The 24,477-nt window shown below is 37.8% G+C and overlaps 2 protein-coding genes across 8 annotated transcripts in view; one reads left to right on the top strand and one right to left on the bottom strand.

Moving 5' to 3' along the window:
- Positions 1–24,477, bottom strand: part of PDE4D (phosphodiesterase 4D) — a 1,112,988-nt gene that overhangs the window by 938,128 nt on the left and 150,383 nt on the right. For all 6 annotated transcript variants that reach the window (XM_082382269.1, XM_082382264.1, XM_082382266.1 and 3 more), the window contains exon 2: positions 5,996–6,225. In XM_082382269.1, coding sequence (XP_082238395.1) covers positions 5,996–6,225 — 230 coding nt within the window. The remainder of the gene's footprint in view (positions 1–5,995; positions 6,226–24,477) is intronic.
- The window catches only part of LOC309624392 (uncharacterized protein), a 133,687-nt gene that overhangs the window by 77,658 nt on the left and 31,552 nt on the right, over positions 1–24,477 (top strand). The window contains exon 4 of one of the 2 annotated variants that reach the window (XM_082382570.1): positions 3,793–6,000. The exons of the other annotated variant lie outside the window; for it this stretch is intronic. Within the exon in view, the coding sequence (XP_082238696.1) occupies positions 3,793–3,796 (4 nt within the window). The 3' untranslated portion in view covers positions 3,797–6,000. Of the gene's footprint in view, positions 1–3,792; positions 6,001–24,477 lie in introns of those variants that run through there. 2 annotated transcript variants of the gene reach the window in all.

The following is a 24,477-nucleotide window of genomic DNA, read 5'->3' on the forward strand; positions in this document are numbered from 1 at the left end:
AGCTCCTAATTCCTCCAGAGGATTCTGACCAGCGAACTATGTTGAAGTCAGCAAGGGTTGTTATAGAAGTGAAAGAAGGAGGAAGTAAGGAATGAAGAGGACCTCTGATCTCATTCCAAACATAATTGAATAACCTTTGAAAGCAGGGCATGTCTGTGGACTGATGCCAAAAGCAAGACCTAGACTTCTTAACACAAATGTGACAGGTCCATAACAATCTTAACTTTCTGAACCAGGAACAAATTTCTGGTTGCCTCCTAAATCTGCTAGAACACCCATCTCTACCCCAAGAGTTATTAATAGAGGATCTTTGAGGCCAATTCTAACAAGGAAACTGATAAAAACAAACAGGATTTGCTCTGATATTTTTGCAAATAAGTGTAGCAGTAGCAGTAGTGGTTATACAGTAAGTAGCTATAACATGCCAAAAGAGTAACAAGTATTTTATCTTCACAATAAAACCATGAGGTAGGTACTCTCATTATTTTTATTTTTGCCCTTTAGAAATTAGAAACTTGGAGTGGTAAGGAACTTTCCCAAGGTCAGATAGCTCGTAAGTGGTGATGCAAGACTCAAATTCAGACCACCTTATCCGGAGTCCCCACTCTAAACCACTTACTACTCTGCCATTGTCTACCATGAACATATTGTCTTTTCATTCTCAACTTTTCTGTCTGCCCCCTTAATGCTTGGATGTCCTATTTGCCACCATTCAATATTCAAGGGATCAACTGTCCTTTTCTCTCAGTACAATTGCCCTGCAGGTTAAGTGTCATCCTTGTTACCTCCTTTGCCCTTATCAAGCTGCCTCCATTTCCCCCTTTCCATTTTCTTCTCCACCCTGCAAACTTCACTCTTTTCCTTTTCACTGTTTTTCCCTGTTATCTGCCCATCCTCGTTTCTCTTTTCTCCAGCCTAATTCCACTGCCATCTCACTTATCCTTGTTTCCCTGACTGTTCACTGTGACACTTTTCCCTACACACACACACATTTCAGAGGTTATTAATATTACTACCATATTAAAAGTAAACAGAAAATAAAATGCAAGCCATGATGTGAGAGAAAATATTCATTTATAATACATATATCTAACGAAAGACTCATGTTTAGAATATAGAAACACCCCCCCAGAAATCAATAAGGTAAAAAAAACTGGATAAATATTTAAATAGGCATAGCACAAAAGAAGATATCCAGATAGCCAATAAGCATATTAGAAGGTAAACACTATTTCTACTCATCAGGGTAATGTAAATTAAAACCACAGTAAGATACTGCTACACATTCACTAGAATGGCTAAAATGAAAGGACTGAGAATATTAAGTGTTGGTAAGGATGCAGAACAACTGGAACTTCCACACATTGCTAGTGGGAGGATAAAATAGTACATCACTTTGTAAAATTGTTGGGCAGTAGTAAAAATAAATATATGCTTACCTACAACTCAGAAATTGTACCCCTAGGAATATAACCAAGAGAAATAATTGCATATGCGCACAAAAAGACTTGTATAAAAATGTGCGTAGCAACTTTATTCATAATAGTTCTAAACTAGAAATACCCCAAATGTCCACCAATGAAAGCGCATAGATAAATTATGTTATATTCATACAATGGAATACTACACCACAATAAAAAAGAACAAACTATTGATACATACACCAACACGATAAATATCAAAAAACATTCTGAGTGATAGAAGCCATACACAAAGAGTATTTACTATCTGATCCCATTTATATGATGTCCAAGAAGAGGGAAAACTAATCTTTAGTGACAGAAGATAGGAAATTACATGGTGATTACATGAGTATACAAATATATAAAATTTATCCAGATGCATACTTAAGATTTATGTATTTTACTGCATGTAAATTATACATATATAAAAAGTTTTTAAGAAAGTAAATGGATAGAAAACTGTTTAGGATAGAAATATAGAAACCTATGACATTCCAAGTTCTTGCCAAGTTCATAACATTTCAAGACATTAATAGATGTCTCTCTTACTTCAGTAAGAGTCAATAAACAGCCACGAAGCCTGCATCATCCTATCCTATTCTATATGGAAAACTAACTGGTGGGTGAATTCAAGGTTCTGGGCATCCCGGGCCTTACAATTCTGTTTTGTGATCACTGAAAGTTTCAAAATGTTGCTAAATCACAACACACACAAGCTAACACCTTAGGCATACTCAAAGAGAACTGTTAAATAGTGGACATTTGAACACATTCATATTGCCTGGTTAAAACAAATCCAAGTAGAATTGTGAAAGTATTAATTTTAAAAAGTCCTCCTGAACTCAGGCTCTTGACCCAGGCACTTTGTAAGGAAGTTAATAGCTGCCATACATAACATTCATTTTTGCCCACCAACATTCCCTTAAGAAACCACATCATGGCTTTCTAAAGGGGTAGCACAAGTCTCTAGACCCACTGTGTAATACTTGACAGAGCAAGTGTCTGATGTGCTGATATCCCAGAAGAAAGAGCAAAAATAAATAAACAAATCCAAAGGGCATGAAAAGTCTCCTTTCCCCTCAGAGATTCACAGTTGCCAATGTCTCAGTGTAAGTTGACAGTGGAAACTGGGGGCCTACTAACCTTTAATGACGGGAAATGGGGCTGTAGAAAACCTAGCTAAAATAGTCTAAATTACCCATGAGCCCTTTCTGAGAGCTGTGAAGGAAACTTGTATTCTTGGTTAACTGGAATGGCTACAGAATGTCTTCCCTAACTTTACCATTTGCTTACCTTCCAAAGCTTAGATAGTCCAGAAAATTATACTCCTGATTTTTACATTTCTCAGATACTCAGTTGACAAATATATATATTTTTTGGACCAAATGATCAATTATTTATTCACTTGATTCATTCTTTCTTTCTTTGTTTTTTTTTTTACATCCTTATTGGAGTATAATTGCTTTACAATGTTGTGTTAGTTTCTGCTGTACAACAAGGTGAATCAGCTATATGTATATGTATATACCCTCCCTCTTAAGCCCCCCTCCCACCCTCCCTATCCCACCCCTCTAGGTCATCACAAAGCACTGAGCTGATCTCCCTGTTCTATGCAGCAGCTTCCCCCGCTAGCTATTTTACAGTTGGTAGTGTATATATGTCAATGCTACTCTCTAACTTCTTCCCAGCCTCTCTTTCCCCGCCGTGTCCTCAAGTCTGTTCTCTATGTCTGTGTCTCTATTCCTGCCCTGCCACTAGGTTATTTTTGCTTCAAAAGATAACAGGAATCCCTTTAGGACATCCTTAGTCTTTGTTTCTGCCACTCTCATCCATGGTTTCTCCTGGCTGCCTTCCAGTACAGACAAGTCACTCTTGTTTCATCTCTCTAAAAGACAAATTCTTTCCTCCAAAATATTGAATAAATTTGTAAATGGTAAGCACTGTTTTGCTTATACTTGAGTCTTAGATCCTTGATTAAAAAGGAAACAAACTCTGAACCAACAGAAGTGCTATCATACAGACAATTCCGAACCTCTAAGTTCTTTGGCACTTGGAGGCTATTTGCTTTTAGCAACACATTCAAATTTAATTAAATAAGCTTAGCTTTTACCTGAGATTTTTAATTATATGCATTGCCTAACTACACAGAGGCATATTAAATATACTGCATCAGTTTCTTTTAAGGGCACATCATATAACACCAGCTTTGAAAGAGAAATCATGTTTAGCCACCAAATTTTTTGAGCTACCAAAGTTAATTGAATACAACACAGGCTTAAATTAGTTCATTTTAATTTTAATTATAACTATAATCCATTCTTCCTCAAAGGTAGAGAAAGCAAGATAATGATTGCAAGATAAACCTGCTGTGCAGAAAAGCGTTTATACGAGGCCTGCAACTGTTATCATTAGAAAAGCCTGTTGGAAAGGTAAGCCCTTGGCTGGCATCTGTGAACTTGGATTTCAGGAGGGTTCCCACCATTCCCTAACTGGTAAGAGTGGCCAACTGCCTAAACTGGTTGTGCAAAAAATGTGGTTTATGCTGAACAACTGCTTTCCTTCTGGGAATCTGGAATTTAGGCACATGCTACGAAGAGGGTGCCTCAGTGACCACCCCCCAGTAAAAATTCTGGGCACTGAATCTATCTTTTATTTTTTGTTTTTAATTTTTTTTATTGTGGTAAGAACATTGAACATGAGATCTACTCTCCTGACCAAATTTTAAGTGCATAATACAGTGTTTTCAACTATAGCCACAATGCTGTACAGCAGATCTCAGGAGCTTATTCATTTTGTAATTGAAACTATATGCCCGTTGAATAGCAATTCCCCATTTCCCCTACCCCCAGCCCCTGGCAACCTCCACTCTACTCTGTTTCTGTGAGTTTGACTCTTAAATACCTCATACACACACAGAGTCTTTAATAAGCTTCCCTGGTGAACACATTTCACATGTGTTGTCACAACTCATTACTGGAGGAATTAAGTGCATCCTGTCTGACTCTACTGGGAGAAGGAACACTTGGATGCTTGTATCTGGTTTCCTCCAGATTTTACCCCATGTGCTTTCCTCTTTGCTGATTTTGCTTTGCATTCTTTTTCTGTAATAAATCCCAGTCATGAATACAACTATTTACTGAATTCTGGGCTCTCCTAGCAAATTAATGAACATAGGGGTGGACTTGGTGACCTCTGACACACCTGGCAGTGAATCCTGTTCTCTACACAGATGAAGTGGTGTTGATGCTGACGAGGGGAAATTGGATTTCTGAGACAGTATTTTTCAAAGCTCAGATCAAGCTGCCATATAAAATTCCCACCTGATTTAGTGTGTCTGATTAACAGGTGTACAGTCTTCTTTATATACATGGTTCATCCGAAGGAAAAAAAAAAAACAACCAACCCAAACACATCACATATGTAATTCCTCTTTCCATCACTTCAAAGTAAGAATTCGTTGTCTTCTTATTTACCTAGTAGTGGTTTCCTCATAACTTTTAATAAGATAGGTCCTTTGAACTGGTCTGTAACAATTCAAACAGCTGAATTCAATATCTTAGATGACAGCTATTGCTGAAATTTTTTCTGACCACAACTTTTCTAACAACTTTTAGGAAAATCCAAAAGGTACCTCTCTAGACATACATGCCTTGAACTTGGCAGAGAATGAGGGAGATTCGCATTTTCAGCATAACAAATTGCTCTGTTCTTGTAATCCTAGTAAATGCTCAAGAGTCTGTCTATGTTCCACTGGTTTCCTCCTCTCTTCTTAAAATGCAGCTGAGCTGGCCAAAGAAACAAATAACGGATGTGCCCACTATCCTCACTTTCTTTGACAATATTTTATCTGGTGAATTGCTACTAAAGAGTAAAAACTCCATTGTAAACAGCAGAAGAAGAATAAAAACATAAATACTCTGCAAAGTAGGAACTAGAAATATTACATTTGTAATTGGAGGCCTCATTGCATCTGATTCTTCTATACATACTAACGCAGAATAAAACTGCCTTGTGCTGGGAAATGAAACAGTATTCTGGTAAGCAACACCTGAAAATGTCAAAGGCCAAATTATTCGGCTCATGACTATAACTGCATATTTCCTTTGATTCTAATTATAGTACAATCTATTCTTGATTCCAAATTTGCTTTGCATCAATGAACATTGCCTACCATTTCCAGATATGTATGCCTACATGGTAATTTGTCCATTAGTTCTCATTTGTTAAGAAATTTTCTATTAAATTACCTATGACCAATATCAATTTCCAAGTCCAAGTCCCCTTCTTCAGATACTCATTATCATTCATCAATACCTTTTCAAGTCCTCCCTGTAAAATAATTTGACTAAAATGTCTTCTCCTGCAGAGACTGCAACATTACCTAAGAAAAAAATCACCCTTCTTTCTTTTGGCTCTAGAAACCCCATTTTCCTTCTGCTCAAATCAAGCAATGAGCCACAAAACACAAAAGATCACAGATAACCATCACCATCTAAAATATAAAATGGGGAAATGTTGCCAAGGTCACTCACCCACTGGAGTCTGCGGAAGTGATAGCAATCAGGGGTAGAATCTTCAGGGGGAGGCTGGTTGGTCTTTGAGTGTTCTCCAATTCACTTTTCAAGTCAGCTTGTTCCAACTGTCTGAAGGCGAGAGGGGGAAGCTGGACACTGCGGCAAGAAAGTCTCCGTACAAGATAGGGTTCCATTCCTCGCAAAGGGTCTTCCTCTTCATTAGTGGAATGCAGTGTTTCCTCAGAGGCCTAAGACAAAAGTTCAAGAAAGTACAGTAATCAACAAAAGTCCCATGATTTATCATTACATGATGGCTTTACACTTTTGGAGAAAGAAATTGAAGGAAAATTATACGTGAAAAATGTTAACTAGAAAGCAATGATATTAACAGAACAATATTTGGTGAAAAGACTACAACTAATAACTGAAATCTAGAGTTATTTTAAAAATAGTACAGTTGTTCACCAGTATATTTAGATATGGCTTGGTTGTTAACAATTAACTGACATTTCCAATAATCTTAGAATTTATGAGTTTTGTGCATGAATTCTATGAAATCAAGGGTAAATCAAAACATTTTTCTACCAAATATGAAATGAATTATGGAAATTTCATATATATATGTGTGTGTGTGTATATATATATGTATGTGTGTATATATATATATATATATATATATATATATATATATATATATAATCTTGACATATTACATACCCATAAATACATGAAGAAAGAGGAAGAAAATGAGTCCTATTTTTTTTCTTCATAATTAGGACCATATTTGTAACATATTTTCGTATGTCACATGTTACTCAGATATTCTTTACAAAGTTTTATGATAAGACTTTGTGAGGGGAATGAAAAAAAAGACATGAACATCTGAGTACCAAGTAGAAATATATTTAAATCACAGCTGAATTTTGCGAATAGAAAATTTAATATTTTTATTCTAGTTGAAAAAATATACTGCTACATAAGTAATAATTATTTCCAAGTGGTTGGAAAGTCTAGTCTGGCAACGTTTATTATATCCATATACACAGAATGATAGAGCCACCAAATGTTATCAGATAACACACTGAGTTTTAGAATCCTTGCATTGCCACTTTGCCAGTTGTGTTTGTAGAGTGTTGCTTGAGCTCTCTAAGTCTTCTGTTTCTTTACCATAAAAATGGAAATAGATCCATTGTCTCTGCAGCACACATTTGTTGGCCAAACCTTTGCTTTTCTATCTCCGTGTGAGTGGCCTTTATCCCCTCTGAAGTCCCAAACCACTATCCTCCACACCCTGTTTGGTCTTTAGGAGCCAAAGGTGGTGTTTCAGGGAGGGCTTTGGTGAGTGACTCTGTTCTTTGGGTGGGTGGCCAGGCAAGGTCTCTCCCATGGACCAGTGTGTAGGGGAGCAGAATTGGCCACCCTCGGCTGTGTCTCTTTGGCATATTGTTTGAAGTGGTTATTTCCTGAGACGTGGAAAGGAAGGGCTCTGGAAACTAATTAGGAGTTGCCCTTTCCTAAAAAAACTTTCCATTGGTAAGGGTGACTCCCTGTCAGGATGGAGGATGACCCACCCATCCCCCCCCCCCACAAAAATGGAAATAATATCTACCCACAAGAATTAAATGAGATCATGAATGTAACGTGCATAGCTCATTACCTGCAATGTGATAAGCAATCATGGCAATTTCCTTTCCTTCTGAGTTGTACCAGTGAAGAAACTAACCCAGAGAGGCAAAGTACTTTCTCCAAAATTAGCCTGTTGGTTATAAGTTAAAAGTGCATTGACTTTGCAGAGTCTAGACCTAGTTTAGAACCTTTGTTGTACTTCCTACTATACTACCATCTTTGGGCAAATAACTTAGGCTCACTGAGATTGGTTCTCCATTTGAACACTGAGGGTAATAATAATATTTACTTCTCAGGGTCATTGTCTGGATCAGAGATACAAAGTGTATGAAGCACTAATAGATGGCCCACAGTTTGCACTCAACAAAATGGCAGCTATTATTATTATAATCCAGGCTAATTCCCTTTATCTTTTCATAGCACTATACTGCCTTTGATACTTCATTCATCCATATTTTTTTCCGAAAACAGAAAATTTGTCTTTTTTCTGACTTATAGCTTGAAAAAAGTGAAAGGACATGCAATTGTGGCTTCTATTCAGCTTTGGGTTTTATTGTCTGATTTCATGGATAAATAGAAACAAAAAAAAAGGCACCCGGAAGGTAAAGAAGACGTCAAAGCTAAACACAAAGTTCATTTATTTCAAGTCCTAGATATGAAGATCTAGATTCTGGGAATCTGTGCTTTGAGGAATCTACTTGCTTTGTAAAACAACATTCATAATAATAATGGCTTTAAAAAGCAGGACATCCTGCCACTTGAGACAACATGCATGGATCTTGAGGGAATTATGCTAAGTGAAGTAAGTCAGGCAGAGAAAAATAAACCCTGTATGAGCACAGTGGTACATGGAATCTTAAAAAAAAACCCCAAACTCATCAGGTCAGCTTTGTGGTTACCAGAAATGGGGGTGGGGGAGGGGAAATTGAATGAAAGTGGTCAAAAGGTACAAACTTCCAGTTATAAAATAAATAAGTACTAGGGGTGTAATGTATAGCGTGATGACTACAGTTGACATGGCTGGATGGCATATATGAGAGTTATTAAGAGAGTAAACCCTAAGAGTTCTCATCACAAGGAAAAAAGTATTTTTTCTTTTTCTTTTCTTTTTTTTTGTATCTACACAAGATGATGAATGTTAACTAAACCTGTGGTCATCATTTTATAATATTATTAAGTCAAATCATTATGCTGTATACAGTAAACTTATACACTGCTGTATGTCAATTATATCTCAATAAAACTAGAAAATAGTTTTAATAATAATGACTAATATTTATTGAGTCCTTATCAAGTGCTGGGTTTACTTAGTGAGTGCTGTGTTTTTCATATACCACCTCATTTAATTTTCACTGAAGTCCTCTGGGTTAGGTTCTATTACTTTTCCCATTTCACACATAAAGAAACAGAGACCTTTATCATCACATGCCCTGGTCACACAGCCATGTGGTTAGTAGGGTAACCAACATTCCTGTTTTCCTGGGCTTTTCTGCTTTTAGGACAGCAAGTCCCATGTTTGGGGAAACCCACCAATCCCAAGCAAACTAGGATGATTGATCACCCTACAAGTCAAAATCCAAACCCAAATCTATTTTAGTTAAACCTGAAACTAATAACAACTACTCTGTACTACCTTTAACAAGTATGGTCCCTGGCAAGGTGCATACTTCCAGAAAAGAATTGAACACACAGTAATTGACCATAATTTAATATGCCTCACATTTAAAAAAAAAAATGAACAGAATTGAGCCCTACATAAACAGTGGAAATTAGTGAGAATCCTTGTTGATTAAGTCAGGAGACAGAGAACTTGGCCTGACTCTGCCACTAATTACTTATGTGGTGTTGAGTCATTTAACCTTTCTGGGCTTTAGTTTCCTTAGACAGACAATCAAGAGCTTGTACAAAATGAACCTTAAGGCTACTTTCAGTTCTGAAATACTCTGATTTTATAATAGCCAGTGGTAAAATCAGTGCTTAGTGAGATGGCAAATATATAAAATAAAGGGAAAACGTGTGCACATGTACCATTCTTAGCTTTTAGTTTGAGAAAGTGAGCCTCTATGTGCTTACAAAGTTCTGTGTGTTCGTTTAAGGACAGAATTGCAAACTACAGCCACACTCTGGGACTGCTAACAGGTCATAATTTGCCTCACGTATTTCTCAAGAGAAGTTAATGAATGACTTAAGTGTGTAGACATCCTTCTTTGGGACAAACGTGGAAAAGAAGAACAAAAGATGAGTCTAGCAGAGCTAAACACTGAATGTAGCTGGCCAAAGTTAATATCTTTTTATAAAGATAGCTGGCCAAAGTTAGTACCTTTTTATAAAGATAGCATTGCAACTGAAGGAATGCTTTCTATAACCCAGGTCATGTGATAAAAGACTTAAGGTTTGTGACATTCTCTTTTAGATAAAACCACCTCAAGAGGTAACTTCTGAGAGAACAACCTCTATTAAAAATAAAGTGTAGCATTTTTATCTTGATAATAAAAACGATAAAGCTATACATGTCTATATCCTAACATTCCATTCAAAAACAGCATAACAAGTGGCTTTTAAAAAATTCCAGATCAATGTGTATCAATGATATTTCAAAAAGAAACAGAACTTTACCTGGTAGAAAGTGATAGGTTAAATGGCCTTATTTTGGAAAGAAATGTAAAAATGATCACAAGGACAATATGTATTTCATGTTATTGTAGGAAAATGACATTTTTACAAGGGTCGAGGGAAAAGACAGTATTTATAGCATCTCTAAGCCGTTATTTCTCAAAAAGTGATGCTCAAACTTCCTGCATGAGAATCGCAGAAGGTACTTGCTAAAATTCAGACTCCCAGGCCCTATTCCAGATCTGCCTAATCAGAATCTCTATTATTAGGGCCTGGGAGTCTGAGTAAGTCTCCACTATGGTTCTATGTATGCTTAAATTTGGGAACTAATGGTTTTGACATTTTAGACATGGTCCAATAAGATGGTTTGGCAAAGACTCAATAACAAAAAGACGTTCACTGTAGCTTATTTATGATAAAGAATAACCGGATATAATCTAATTATTGTACTGAGGGATTGGCTTAATAAATTTTGATATATCATATTATGAAATACTATGAGGCTGTTAAAATAATGCAGAAGAATATGTGATTATGTTCATGACATAATGCCGAGTGGGAAAAACAGATTACAATGTGATCTAATTTTTGTAAAACAACACTAAAACAAAAACAAACACCAAAACATATTATATTTATGGAAAAATTTTAGAAAGATATATCCCAGTTCTCTAAAATGGCTTTCTCTGGGTGATGGTGTTCGTGGTGATTTTCATATTGTTGTTTATTACTAGTTTCTATATTCCCTATAAATTCGTACTATTTTGAGTTTAAAAGTACAATAAAAGTCATAATAAAAAAATGAAACTACATCGAACTTGCTATTGATGGGACTCAAAAATATCTCACATTCAGCTTCAAGATATGCAATATCCAAAGAAAAAAAGACACTAAAATATTTGAATGAGTTTAATGCAAACCTGTTAATTTGTAATAAAATGAAATTCTCTTTGGTAACTAACCAACTTACTTGGAATAGTTGACAGAAAAATAACTTGAAAGTAATTCTTTTCACTGTTGGGACAAGTGCCTCTCTAAAATACATACCTAAAGAAAGCAATCCCTCAATGATTAAGAGTTACAACGAATGCGTGAGTGTTAAATATGTTGTTGTTGTTGTTGTTGGAATCATTATTATTGCTGTTTTCTTCAGTTTCTATGAAGGATAGTTAATTAATTTCTTTCTCTTTTTTTACCCCTCCCAAAATAGATTGCAAGCCACTTAAGGCCTTTAGTGCAGGGACATACATATAACTGGTTATAAATAAATTGCTGTGCTTGTTGATAATCTCGGGGGTTTTGATATTTGTTTCATATATATGTATAAATATTTTACATATATATACATATATATGAAATTTTCTATAGAGAAATTATTTTAAAATATATGTGAATATACATTGGCATTGTAGCAGAAAATGTTTCTTTCTGAGCACCAGCTAGACCACATTTCCAGATTCCCTTGCAGGTAGTTATAGGTACATCAGTGGCATTACCTTATATGCAAAGGATTACAGGCTAAGGAAATGTGCCATTTTCACAGCTGTCCCATAAAAACTGTGAGTACAATCCCTCATTTCTCTCCCCCTCTGGAACTCCTTACTGGATACTGAAAATGGTGAAGACAAAAGATGGGAGATATCATGGTTTCTAAGTCACTGTTCAGAGGAGAGCCACTTGAACGCTTAATTTGGGCTACATGAGCCACAAATAATTTTCCATTGTGGAAAGCCACTAAAATTTGGAGTCTCCTTGTTACAGCTAGTGCTGTATTACATATATAATCATATCTCTACTCTTTGAGTTCAAATTATCTTAATTATAACATCATTCTTTTCTGGGTAATTCCTTAATTAGATATTCATTGAGCATCTACTACCTTGCAAATGTGTGTGGGGTGCTAGAAATACAGATGAATTAGACGCTTCCTTTTTCCTGAAGTACTCACTATTCATGTGGGGAGAAAGATAAATATAATAGGTCTTCACCAATGTGTGATAAGAGCTGTAACAGAGGACTTAGGGCTCTTTAGGAGTGCATCAGTAGGATGAACACTTTTGTGAGTGAAAGAGGGTGCTAGCCAGAAGTGACATCAACCAAAGGAGAAAACTAGGACTGTCTCAGGCAAACTAAGCGGTATGACTACATTGTAAATCAGGCATTTCTTTTTGGGTCCTGTCTACTTCTCCAATCAGTTCTGTTTAGTCTCGTTGATGGATCCCCTGTTAACTGTCTCTTGAATCTAGACACTCTCCAAGGAGCTATCCTCAACCATTTCTCTTCTCACCCTACACACTATTGGTTTGAAACCTCAGGAGCTTCCCAGGTGAAATCTGAATGTGGCCCCTGTACACGAGGGCAAGGAGAGGCCAAAGAAAGAGGCAGGCCTCTCCAGATCAGTAGGTGACAGAATTAATAAGGAAGGGAACTTACATACATGTTTGTCTTGGGCGGCCGCAAGGCAACTAGATCGCAGCACATGCTGCCAGAATCTGAAAAGGTTATATAGAGGCCTTAACTGGGTTCAGTTATGTATACTGTCCAGATGATTTCAATAACACATTGTTCTCTCAAGCCTGCATCTTTGAAAACTGCTCCTACTAAGGGAATGGTGGGCAGAACATTCCACGGACCAGGGAGGGGGTGAGCAGCTTCTGATTGCCTGGGTCCAGCTCACAAGTCAACTGGTGGTCAAGTTCTCTCAATGACCTCCTTTAACACACTCATGTTGAAAATATTATCCAAGACAATGAATACAAATAAATTCTGCCTTTTTATTTATGACCCCAAGTCAGCTTTCAGCCTTCCAGTTGTAGTGAAATGATTAATTCCTGTGTCATTCCGTTTGTTAGCTTGGACACATCTAGAAGGAGAGGAGCATGCCATAACAACTATTGTACCTCCAGTACTCAGCCAGTGCCTGGGACAATGTATATGTATAGCTGATTCACTTTGTTATAAAGCAGAAACTGACACACCATTGTAAAGCAATTATACTCCAATAAAGATGTTAAAAAAAAACACAAAAAACACAAAACACATGCAAAATAAACCTTGCTGAAGGCATGAATGAAGAAAATAGACAAACTTGACTCCATTTTCTCAACTGTAAGAAATCAGGAAATGGAGAAATAGTATTAGATATTGGTATTACTAGTAATGTTCTGTTTGTAACTACTAACGTAAGTTAGGTAGAGGTTGTAGCCCATAACAAGGAATTTCTTTTAAAATTTCAGGATTTGAGCCACTCAGATTGCTTTGGTCTATTCCCATGTTTGAAACTTCTTTCAAATATAGATTCATTATGATAAGCATTTTCACCTAATTTTTAAAAAAAATAATAAAAGATTTCAGGCACTCAGTGCTCCAGAGTACCTATTCTGTGCAGAGCATTGTAGAAGTTAGCATGTTAAATACTGCATGAATTTTCAGGAAGAAGACAGAGTAAGCTGAAGATTAGTTTTTATAACTTCCAATGTTACAATCCTTGCTGCTGTCTAATTAGTTTCCTAATTTACTCTGAAAAAGTAGTTTCCCTGGGCCTGAATTTGTAGTATAAACAAGACAATTTTTGAAAATTGAACCAACTCTTTAAGAACTAGGGTACAATTTAATAGGTTATATTGAAATGAACTGATGATTATATTCACAATCTAAAAGAACTATATACAATGGTAGACATTATGTGTGTGTATATATATATCGTAGACCTTGTACATGTGTATATATATATATATATATATATATATATACACATAAATTCTGTTATGTCTTGATGAATTGTTCACAATATACTAAAGCAATAATTGAAAATCTGCCTTAAGATTTCTCAGCCTTATGCCAAATATTATCCCCTTATCTCATTACTCATTATATATATATATCTTTTTATCTTAAAATCCAATGCTAAGGTTGCTCAAATAATCTTATAGGGAACTCACAAGTCAAGGCAATAAATATAAATACCTAAGTTCTTTTAATTCAGAAAAGAGCATTGTACTAAATTAACACAACCCATTCTCAAATGGATATTTGTATACCAATATAGAAAAGGCACTCTTATAAAAATGAATTCTGGCAGAATGGAGCCCACGTTTCCACAGAGCTGGAACTCCTGGCTCGAGGTCTCTTCCCTCCGCCGTCAATGAACTGCCCCGGAGCCCGAGGGGAGTGCGGCCTCACTGAGGCTGCCGGCTGTGGAGGGGCCCCACCAGCCAAAGCCGCGACAGTCCTGAGGACCGCGGGCCAGTTGTTTTAACAAGTAACTTAAAGACAGAATGGAAAAACAAGGAGTTTTGTGCCTGAGATCATGTTGATGTGAAATCAGGGATGGCCACTTTGTGCCAGATCACTCATCCTGGAGTAAGCCAGTTGCCATGTCATGAGGACACTCAAGCAGCCCTAAGAAGGGATCCATGTGGTAAGGAACTGAGGCCTCCTACCTACAGCCACATGAATAACACTGCCAGTATTATATTGAATAAGAGTGATTAAGTGGGAGGACCTTCAAGATGGCGGAGAGTAAGACATGGAGATCACCTTCCTCCACACAAATACATCAGAAATACATTTACATGTGGAACAACTCCTACAGAACACCTACTGAACGCTGGCAGAAGACCTCAGACCTCCCAAAAGGCAAGAAACTCCCCACGTACCTGGGTAGGGCAAAAGAAAAAAGGAAAAACAGAGACAAAAGAATAGGGACGGGACCTGCACCAGTGGGAGGGAGCTGTGAAGGAGGAAAGGTTTCCACGCACTAGGAAGCCCTTTCGTGGGCGGAGACTGCGGGTGGCAGAGGGGGGAAGCTTCGGAGCCACGGAGGAGAGCGCAGCCACAGGGGTGGGGAGGGCAAAGCGGAGAGATTCCCGCACAGAGGCTCGGTGCCAAGCAGCACTCACCAGCCCGAGAGGCTTGTCTGCTCAGCCACCAGGGCGGGCGGGGGCTGGGAGCTGAGGCTCAGCTTCGGTCGGATCGCAGGGAGAGGACTGGGGTTGGCGGCGTGAACACAGCCTGAAGGGGGCTAGTGCGCCACGGCTAGCCGGGAGGGAGTCCGGGAAAAGTTCTGGAGCTGCCGAAGAGGCAAGAGACTTTTTCTTGCCTCTTTGTTTCCTGGTGCACGAGGAGAGGGGATTCAGAGTGCCACCTAAACGAGCTCCAGAGACGGGCGCGAGCCGCGGCTATCAGCGCAGACCCCAGAGACAGGCATGAAACGCTAAGGCTGCTGCTGCCGCCACCAAGAAGCCTGTGTGCGAGCACAGGTCACTCTCCACACCGCCCCTCCCGGGAGCCTGTGCAGCCCGCCACTGCCAGGGTTCCGTGATCCGGGGACAACTTCCCCGGGAGAACGCACAGCGTGCCTCAGGCTGCTGCAACGTCACACCGGCCTCTGCCGCCGCAGGCTCGTCCTGCATTCCGTACCCCTCCCTCCGCCCGGCCTGAGTGAGCCAGAGCCCCCGAAGCAGCTGTTCCTTTAACTCCGTCCTGTTAGGGTGGGGAACAGATGCCCTCAGGTGACCTACACGCAGGAGTGGGTGCATATCCAAAGCTGAACCCCAGGAGCTGTGCGAACAAAGAAGAGAAAGGGAAACTTCTCCCAGCAGCCTCAGGAGCAGTAGATTAAATCTCCACAATCAACTTGATGTACGCTGCATCTCTGGAATACCTGAACTGACAAGGAATCATCCCAAATTGAGGAGGTAGACTTTGGTAGCAACAATATATATATATTTTTTCCCTTTTTCTGAGTGTGTATGTGTATGCTTCTGTGTGTGACTTTCTCTGTATAGCTTTGCTTTTACAATTTGTCCTAGGGGTCTGTCTGTTTTTTTTTTTTATTTGTTTTTTTTAGTATAGTTTTTAAGCACTTTTTATCATCTGTGGATTTGTTTTTTGGCTTGGTTGCTCTCTTATTTCTTTCTTTCTTTCTTTTTTTATTACTTTAAAAAATGTTTTTAATAATTATTTTTTATTTTAATAACTTTTTAATTTAATTTAATTTAATTTTATTTTCTTCTTTCTTTTTTCTTTTTTTTTCTTCTTTTTTTTTTAAAATTAATTAATTAATGTATTTATTTATTTACTTTTGGCTGTGTTGGGTCTTCATTTCTGTGTGAGGGCTTTCTCTAGTTGTGGCAAGCGGGGGCCACTCTTCATCGCGGCGCGCGGGCCTCTCACTATCGCGGCCTCTCCCATTGCGGAGCACAGGCTCCAGACGCGCAGGCTCAGTAATTGTGGCTCACGGGCCTAGTTGATCCACGGCATGTGGGATCTTCCCAGACCAGGGCTCAAACCCGTGTCCCCTGCATTGGCAGGCAGACTCCCAACCACTGCACCACCAGGGAAGCCCCTCTTTTTTCTTTTTTTTCTCCCCTTTATTCTGAGCCATGTGGATGACAGGCTCTCAGTGCTCCAGTCAGGCGTCAGGGCTGTTCCTCTGAGGTGGGACAGCCAAGTTCAGGACACTGGTCCACAAGAGACATCCCAGCTCCACGTAATATGAAACAGCAAAAATCTGCCAGAGATCTCCATCCCAACGCCAAGACCCACTTCCACTCAATGACCAGCAAGCTCCAGTGATGGACACCCTATGCCAAACAACTAGCAAGACAGGAACACAAACCCACCCATTAAGAGAGAAGCTGCCTAAAATCATAATAAGGCCACAGACACCCCAAAACACACCACCAGACGTGGACCTGCCCACCAGAAAGACAAGATCCAGCATCATCCACCAGAACACAGGCACTAGTCCCCTCCACCTGGAAGCCTACACAACCCACTGAACCAACCTTAGCCACTGGGGGCAGACACCAAAAACAACAGGAACTACAAACTTGCAGCCTGCAAAAAGGAGACCCCAAACACAGTAAGTTAAACAAAATGAGAAGACAGAGAAACACACAGCAGATGAAGGAGCAAGGTAAAAATTCACCAGACCTAACAAATGAAGAGGAAATAGGCAGTCTACCTGAAAAAGAATTCAGAATAATGACAGTAAAGATGATCCAAAATCTTGGAAATAGAATGGAAAAAGTATAAGAAATGTTTAACAAGGATCTAGAAGAACTAAAGAGCACACAAACAACGATGAACAACACAATAAATGAAATTTAAAATTCTCTAGAAGGAATCAATAGCAGAATAACTGAGGCAGAAGAACGGATAAGTGACCTGGAAGATAAAATAGTGGAAATAACTACTGCAGAGCAGAATAAAGAAATAAAAAGACAATAATTCCGGACAGTCTCAGACACCTCTGGGACAACATTAAATGCACCAACATTCGAATTATAGGGGTCGCAGAAGAAGAGAAAAAGAAAGGGACTGAGAAAATATTTGAAGAGATTATAGTTAAAAACTTCCCTAATATGGGAAAGGAAATAGTTAATCAAGTCCAGGAAGCACAGAGAGTCCCATACAGGATAAACCCAAGGAGAAACACGCCAAGACACATATTAATCAAACTATCAAAAATTAAATACAAAGAAAAAATATTAAAAGCAGCAAGGGAAAAACAACAAATAACATACAAGGGAATCCCCATAAGGTTAACAGCTGATCTTTCCGCAGAAACTCTGCAAGCCAGAAGGAGAGGCAGGACATATTTAAAGTGATGAAGGGGAGAAAACTACAACCAAGATTACTCTACTCAGCAAGGATCTCATTCATATTTGACAGAGAAATTAAAAACTTTACAGACAAGCAAAAGCTAAGAGAATTCACCACCACCAAACCAGCTTTACAGCAAATGCTAAAGGAACTTCTCTAGGCAGGAAACACAACAGAAGGAAAAGATCTACAATAACAAACCCAAAACAATTAAGAAAATGGTAATAGGAACATACATATCGATAATTACCTTAAATGTAAATGGATTAAATACTCCAACCAAAAGACATAGACTGGCTGAATGGATACAAAAACAAGACCTGTATATATGCTGTCTACAAGAGACCCACTTCAGACCTAGGGAAACATACCGACTGAAAGTGAGGGTATGGAAAAAGATATTACATGCAAATGGAAATCAAAAGAAAGCTGGAGTAGCAATTCTCATATCAGACAAAATAGACTTTAAAACAAAGACTATTAAAAGAAACAAAGAAGGACACTACATAATGATCAAGGGATCAAACCAAGAAGAAGATAGCACAATTGTAAATATTTATGCACCCAACATAGGAGCACCTCAATACATAAGGCAAATACTAACAGCCATAAAAGGGGAAATCGACAGTAACACAATCATAGTAGGGGACTTTAACACCCCACTTTCACCAATGGACAGATCATCCAAAATGAAAATAAATAAGGAAACACAAGCTTTAAATGATACATTAAACAAGATGGACTTCATTGATATTTATAGGACATTCCACGCAAAAAAAACAGAATCCACATTTTTCTCAAGTACTCATGGAACATTCTCCAGGATATATCACATCTTGGGTCACAAATCCAGCCTTGGTAAATTTAAGAAAATTGAAATCTTATGAAGTATGTTTTCTAACCACAGTGCTATGAGACTAGATACCAATTACAGGAAAAACTCTGTAAAAAATACAAACACATGGAGGCTGAACAATACACTCCTTAATAATCAAGAGATAACTGAAGAAATCAAAGAGAAAATCACAAAATACCTAGAAACAAATGACAATGAAAACACGATGACCCAGAACCTGTGGGATGCAGCAAAAGCAGTTCTAAGAGGGAAGTTTATAGCAGTACAATCCTACTTTAAGAAACAAGAAACATCTCAAATAAACAACCTAACCTTACACCTAAAGCAATTAGAGAAAGAAGAACAAAGAAACCCCCAAAGTTAGCATAAGGAAAGAAATTATAAAGATCAGATCAGAAATAAATGAAAAAGAAATGAAGGAAACGATAGCAAAGATCAATAGAACTAAAAGCTCGTTCTTTGAGAAGGTAAACAAAATTGATAAACCATTAGCCAGACTCATCAGGAAAAAAAGGGAGAAGACTCAAATCAATAGAATTAGAAATGAAAAAGGAGAAGTAACAACTGACACTGCAGAAATACAAAGGATCATGAGAGATTACTACAAGCAACTCTATGCCAATAAAATGGACAACCTGGAAGAAATGGACAAATTTTTAGAAATGCACAACCTGCCAAGACTGAACCAGGAAGAAGTAGAAAATATGAACAGACCAATCACAAGCACTAAAACTGAAACTGTGATTAAAAATCTTCCATCAAACAAAAGCCCAGGACCACATGGCTTCACAGGCAAATACTATCAAACATTTAGAGAAGACCTAACACCTATCCTTCTCAAACTCATCCAAAATATAGCAGAGGGAGGAACACTCCCAAACTCATTCTACGAGGCCACCATCACCCTGATTACAAAACCAGACAAAGATGTCACAAAGAAAGAAAACTACAGGCCAATATCACTGATGAACATAGATGCAAAAATCCTCAACAAAATACTAGCAAACAGAATCCAACAGCACATTAAAAGGATCATACACCATGATCAAGTAGGGTTTATCCCAGGAATGTAAAGATTCTTCAATATACGCAAATCAGTCAATGTGATACTCGATATTAACAAATTGAAGGAGAAAAACCATATGATCATCTCAATAAATGCAGAGAAAGCTTTCGACAAAATTCAACACCCATTTATGATAAAAAACGCTCCAGAAAGTAGGCAGAGAGGGAACTTACCTCAACATAATAAAGGCCATATATGACAAACCCACAGCCAACATCGTCCTCAATGGTGAAAAACTGAAACCATTTCCACTAAGATCAGGAACAAGACAAGGTTGCCCACTCTCACCACTAATATTCAATATAGTTTTGGAAGTTTTAGCCACAGCAATTAGAGAAGAAAAAGAAATAAAAGGAATCCAAATTGGAAAAGAAGAAGTAAAGCTGTCACCGTTTGCAGATGACATGATACTATACATAGAGAATCCTAAAGATGCTACCAGAAAACTATTAGAGGTAATCAATGAATTTGGTAAAGTAGCAGGATATAAAATTAATGCACAGAAATCTCTTTCATTCCTATACACTAATGATGAAAAATTTGAAAGTGAAATTAAGAAAACACTCCCATTTACCATTGCAACAAAAAGAATAAAATATCTAGGAATAAACCTCCCTAAGGAGACAAAAGACCTGTATGCAGAAAATTATAAGACACTGATGAAAGAAATTAAAGATGATACAAGTAGATGGAGAGATATACCATGTTCTTGGATTGGAAGAATCAACACTGTGAAAAAGACTATACTACCCAAAGCAATCTACAGATTCAATGCAATCCCTATCAAACTACCACTGGCATTTTTCACAGAACTAGAACAAAAAAACTCACAATTTGTATGGAAACACAAAAGACCCCGAATAGCCAAAGCCATCCTGAGAAAGAAAATCGGAGCTGGAGGAATCAGGCTCCCTGAATTCAGACTAGACTACAAAGCTACAGTAATCAAGACAGTATGGTACTGGCACAAAAACAGAAATATAGATCAATGGAACAGGATAGAAAGCCCAGAGATATACCCACACACGTATGGTCATCTTATCTTTGATAAAGGAGGCAAGAATATACAATGGAGAAAAGACAGCCTCTTCAATAAGTGGTGCTGGGAAACCTGGACAGCTACATGTAAGGGAATGAAATTAGAACACTTCCTAACACCATACACAAAAATAAACTCAAAATGGATTAAAGACCTAAATGTAAGGCCAGACACTATTAAACTCTTAGAGGAAAACATAGGCAGAACAGTCTATGACATAAATCACAGCAAGATCCTTTTTGACCCACTTCCTAGAGAAATAGAAATAAAAACAAAAATAAACAAATGGGACCTGATGAAACTTAAAAGCTTTTGCACAGCAAAGGAAACCATAAATAAGATGAAAAGACAACCCTCAGAATGGGAGAAATTATTTGCAAATGAAGCAACTGACAAAGGATGAATCTCCAAAATTTACAAGCAGCTCGTGCAGCTCAATATCATAAAAACAAACAGCGCAATCCAAAAATGGGCAGAAGACCTAAATAGACACTTCTCCAAAGAAGATATACAGATTGCCAACAAACACATGAAAGAATGCTCAACATCATTAATCATTAGAGAAATGCAATTCAAAACTACAATGAGATACCATCTCACACTGGTCAGAATGGCCATCATCAAAAAATCTACAAACAATAAATGCTGGAGACGGTGTGGAGAAAAGGGAACCCTCTTGCACTGTTGGTGGGAATGTAACTTGATACAGCCACTATGGAGAACAGTGTGGCGGTTCCTTAAAAAACTAAAAATAGAACTACCATATGACCCAGCAATCCCACCACTGGGTATATACCCTGAGAAAACCATAATTCAAAAAGAGTCATGTACCACAATGTTCATTGCAGCTCTATTTACAATAGCCAGGACATGGAAGCAACCTAGGTGTCCATTGACAGATCAATGGATAAAGAGGATGTGCCACATATATGCAATGGAATATTACTCAGCCATAAAAGGAAACGAAATTGAGTTATTTGTGGTGAGGTGGATGGACCTAGAGTCTGTCATACAGAGTGAAGTAAGTTAGAAAGAGAAAAACAAATACTGTATGCTAACACATATATAGGGAATCTAAAAAAAAAAAAAAGGTCATGAAGAACCTAGGGGCAAAACGGGAATAAAGACGCAGACTACTAGAGAATGAACTTGAGGACACGGGGAGGGGGAAGGGTAAGCTGGGACAAAGTGAGAGAGTGGTAGTGTATATATGGACATATATACACTACCAAATGTAAAATGGATAGCTACTGGGAAGCAGTCATATAGCACAGGGAGATCAGCTTGGTGCTTTGTGACCAGCTAGAAGGGTGGGATAGGGAGGGTGGGAGGGAGGGAGAGGCAAGAGGGAAGAGATATGGGGAAGCTAAGAGACCGTTGTAAAGCAATTATACTCCAATAAAAACATTAAAAATAAAATACACAGACCTATTAGAGAATGGACTTGAGGATATGGGGAGGGGTAAGGGTAAGCTGGGACAAAGTGAGAGAGTGGCATGGACATATATACACTACCAAATATAAAATAGATAGCTAGTGGGAAGCAGCCACATAGCACAGGGAGATCAGCTCGGTGCTTTGTGACCACCTAGAGGGGTGGGATAGGGAGGGTGGGAGGGAGGGATACGTAAGAGGGAAGAGATATGGAGATATATGTATATGTATAACTGATTCACTTTGTTATAAAGCAGAAACTAACACACCATTGTAAAAGCAATTATACTCCAATAAAGATGTTTTAAAAAAAATGAATTCTGTATGAAAATGAAAATTTCCACCCCAGGTTAACACAAAGATAGCAGATAACTCTCATACATCTACAGAGCATAATCCAAATATAGGGTGTGATTTCAAACTGCTTAGAACAGACAGAAATCACTGAAGTCCTTCTAAATCCATTTCCTATAATTCGCTCATCAGAACTTCTAAAAAGTTCCTAAAAAGGAATAGAAAAATTTCTCATTCAGTAATATTCTACTGTATATTCTCATCAAGAAGAAAGTCTGTCTGAAACTCTAGGATTCACTTAACCTTATGTAAATAGCATTGTATCTTTCCTGAGTGACCTTGAAAAATGAAGTGGATTCTATTTGGTTGGCAGAGAAAAGAAAGAAAATTTAAAGAAAAACATGATTTCTATCAATTATTTACTTCACAACGATATACACAGTAATAGAAGCACATCAGCATAAAAGAAGCTAACATTGTTTTTCTGGCCCCTGAAAATTATGTCTTCCTAGAAAAACATGATAAAATTTAGCTGGCTTATTCTCTGACTATTTTGAAAAATCTATCACTTGAGTAATCAGGTGCCAAACCACAACATTAAAGGGAGCACAAAGATCTATTGTCTTCATTTTCAAGTTATACTTAAATACCAACATTGATAAAAAAATGTTTACAAACATGAAAACAAAAACTAAAATCATTTTTGATAAGGTATATTTATAATAATAAAGTAAGTCTGTAGAATAAAGTAATCAAGACTGACGTGTAGGAGGAAAGGGGAGACAAAGTAATGCCAAATTCCCTCTTCACATGGAAGGAGCCTGCAGAGCTTTCACTCTTGGCTTTGATGTTCAATTAACTATTAAGGATTTCATTGATAAACTAAGGATCAGAAGAATGCTAATATTATATAAGTCTACATTCAATGTTATAGTCAATGGTGAAACATATTTTTTATTCTTATTAAAATAAGGAATACTACAAAGATGTGCCCCAATACCTCTTTTATTTAGGATCATTAACAAATATTTATTATATTGCATGTTGTACATAGGTAGCTATTTGATCCTCGTTAAAAACTGCAGGAAGGACTGTTATTATTTCCATTTTACAGATTCGGAAAATGAGGCTTAGAGGGGTTAGTTTGCCACTTACCTCCCACACTGGGGAGGTTAGAGTAACACTATTAGTAAATGGTCAAGCCAGGTTTTCAGACCAGGCTTACCTGACACTAAAGCTCACCGTTGTTAACTCAAATGCATGACTGCCCACACTTTTCAAGAACTTCTGGCCAATTCAGTAATGTGGGAAATAGAAATAGTAGGCACAGAACTACAGGAAAGATGAAGAAATTGTTATCATTATTTGATTAAAACCTGGTTTAATGGATGGATTTTCTTAAATTTTCTTAAATATTTCTTATAGAAGAACTTAATATGTGTTAAAGGAAACACTATCAACAAATGTGGGAGGAACAATTATGTCAGTGTTGGGGAAAATCGCTATGTAGATCATGTAAGAAGGAATAAAAATGTTAAATATTAAAAATACTAAATACAAAATAGTAAGCCATAGAGTGACATCAGCAAGATAGTGGAACAGGAAGCTCCAGACCTTGTTCCTTGACAGAGACACTGACTTAACAACAACATATAGTCCTAAGAGCCTTTACGAGAACTTTCAGAAACCAGCTAAGAAATTTTAGTACCCAAGCAAACTCAAAGCCAAGACCAGTCACATTGATGGATAAGAAAAGCCATTTCATTTCAACTGTGATAGCCCATCTCCCAAGACAGCACAGTTTGGTGCAAATGGGAGAAAAAGCCCAACTCATGGCTTTTGGGGTGGGGAGGAAGGGAAGAGTGTAATATACATTCAGTGTTACACCTTTTGTGTGTGTGTGGGGAAACAGCCCAAGGAACTGGTTTCTGTCTCACCTGATTCAGAGCACTGATGGGGAG

The sequence above is a fragment of the Balaenoptera borealis genome (assembly GCF_965194805.1).
Source record: "Balaenoptera borealis genome assembly, chromosome: 2".
In the NCBI taxonomy this organism is placed as follows: Eukaryota; Metazoa; Chordata; class Mammalia; order Artiodactyla; family Balaenopteridae; genus Balaenoptera; species Balaenoptera borealis.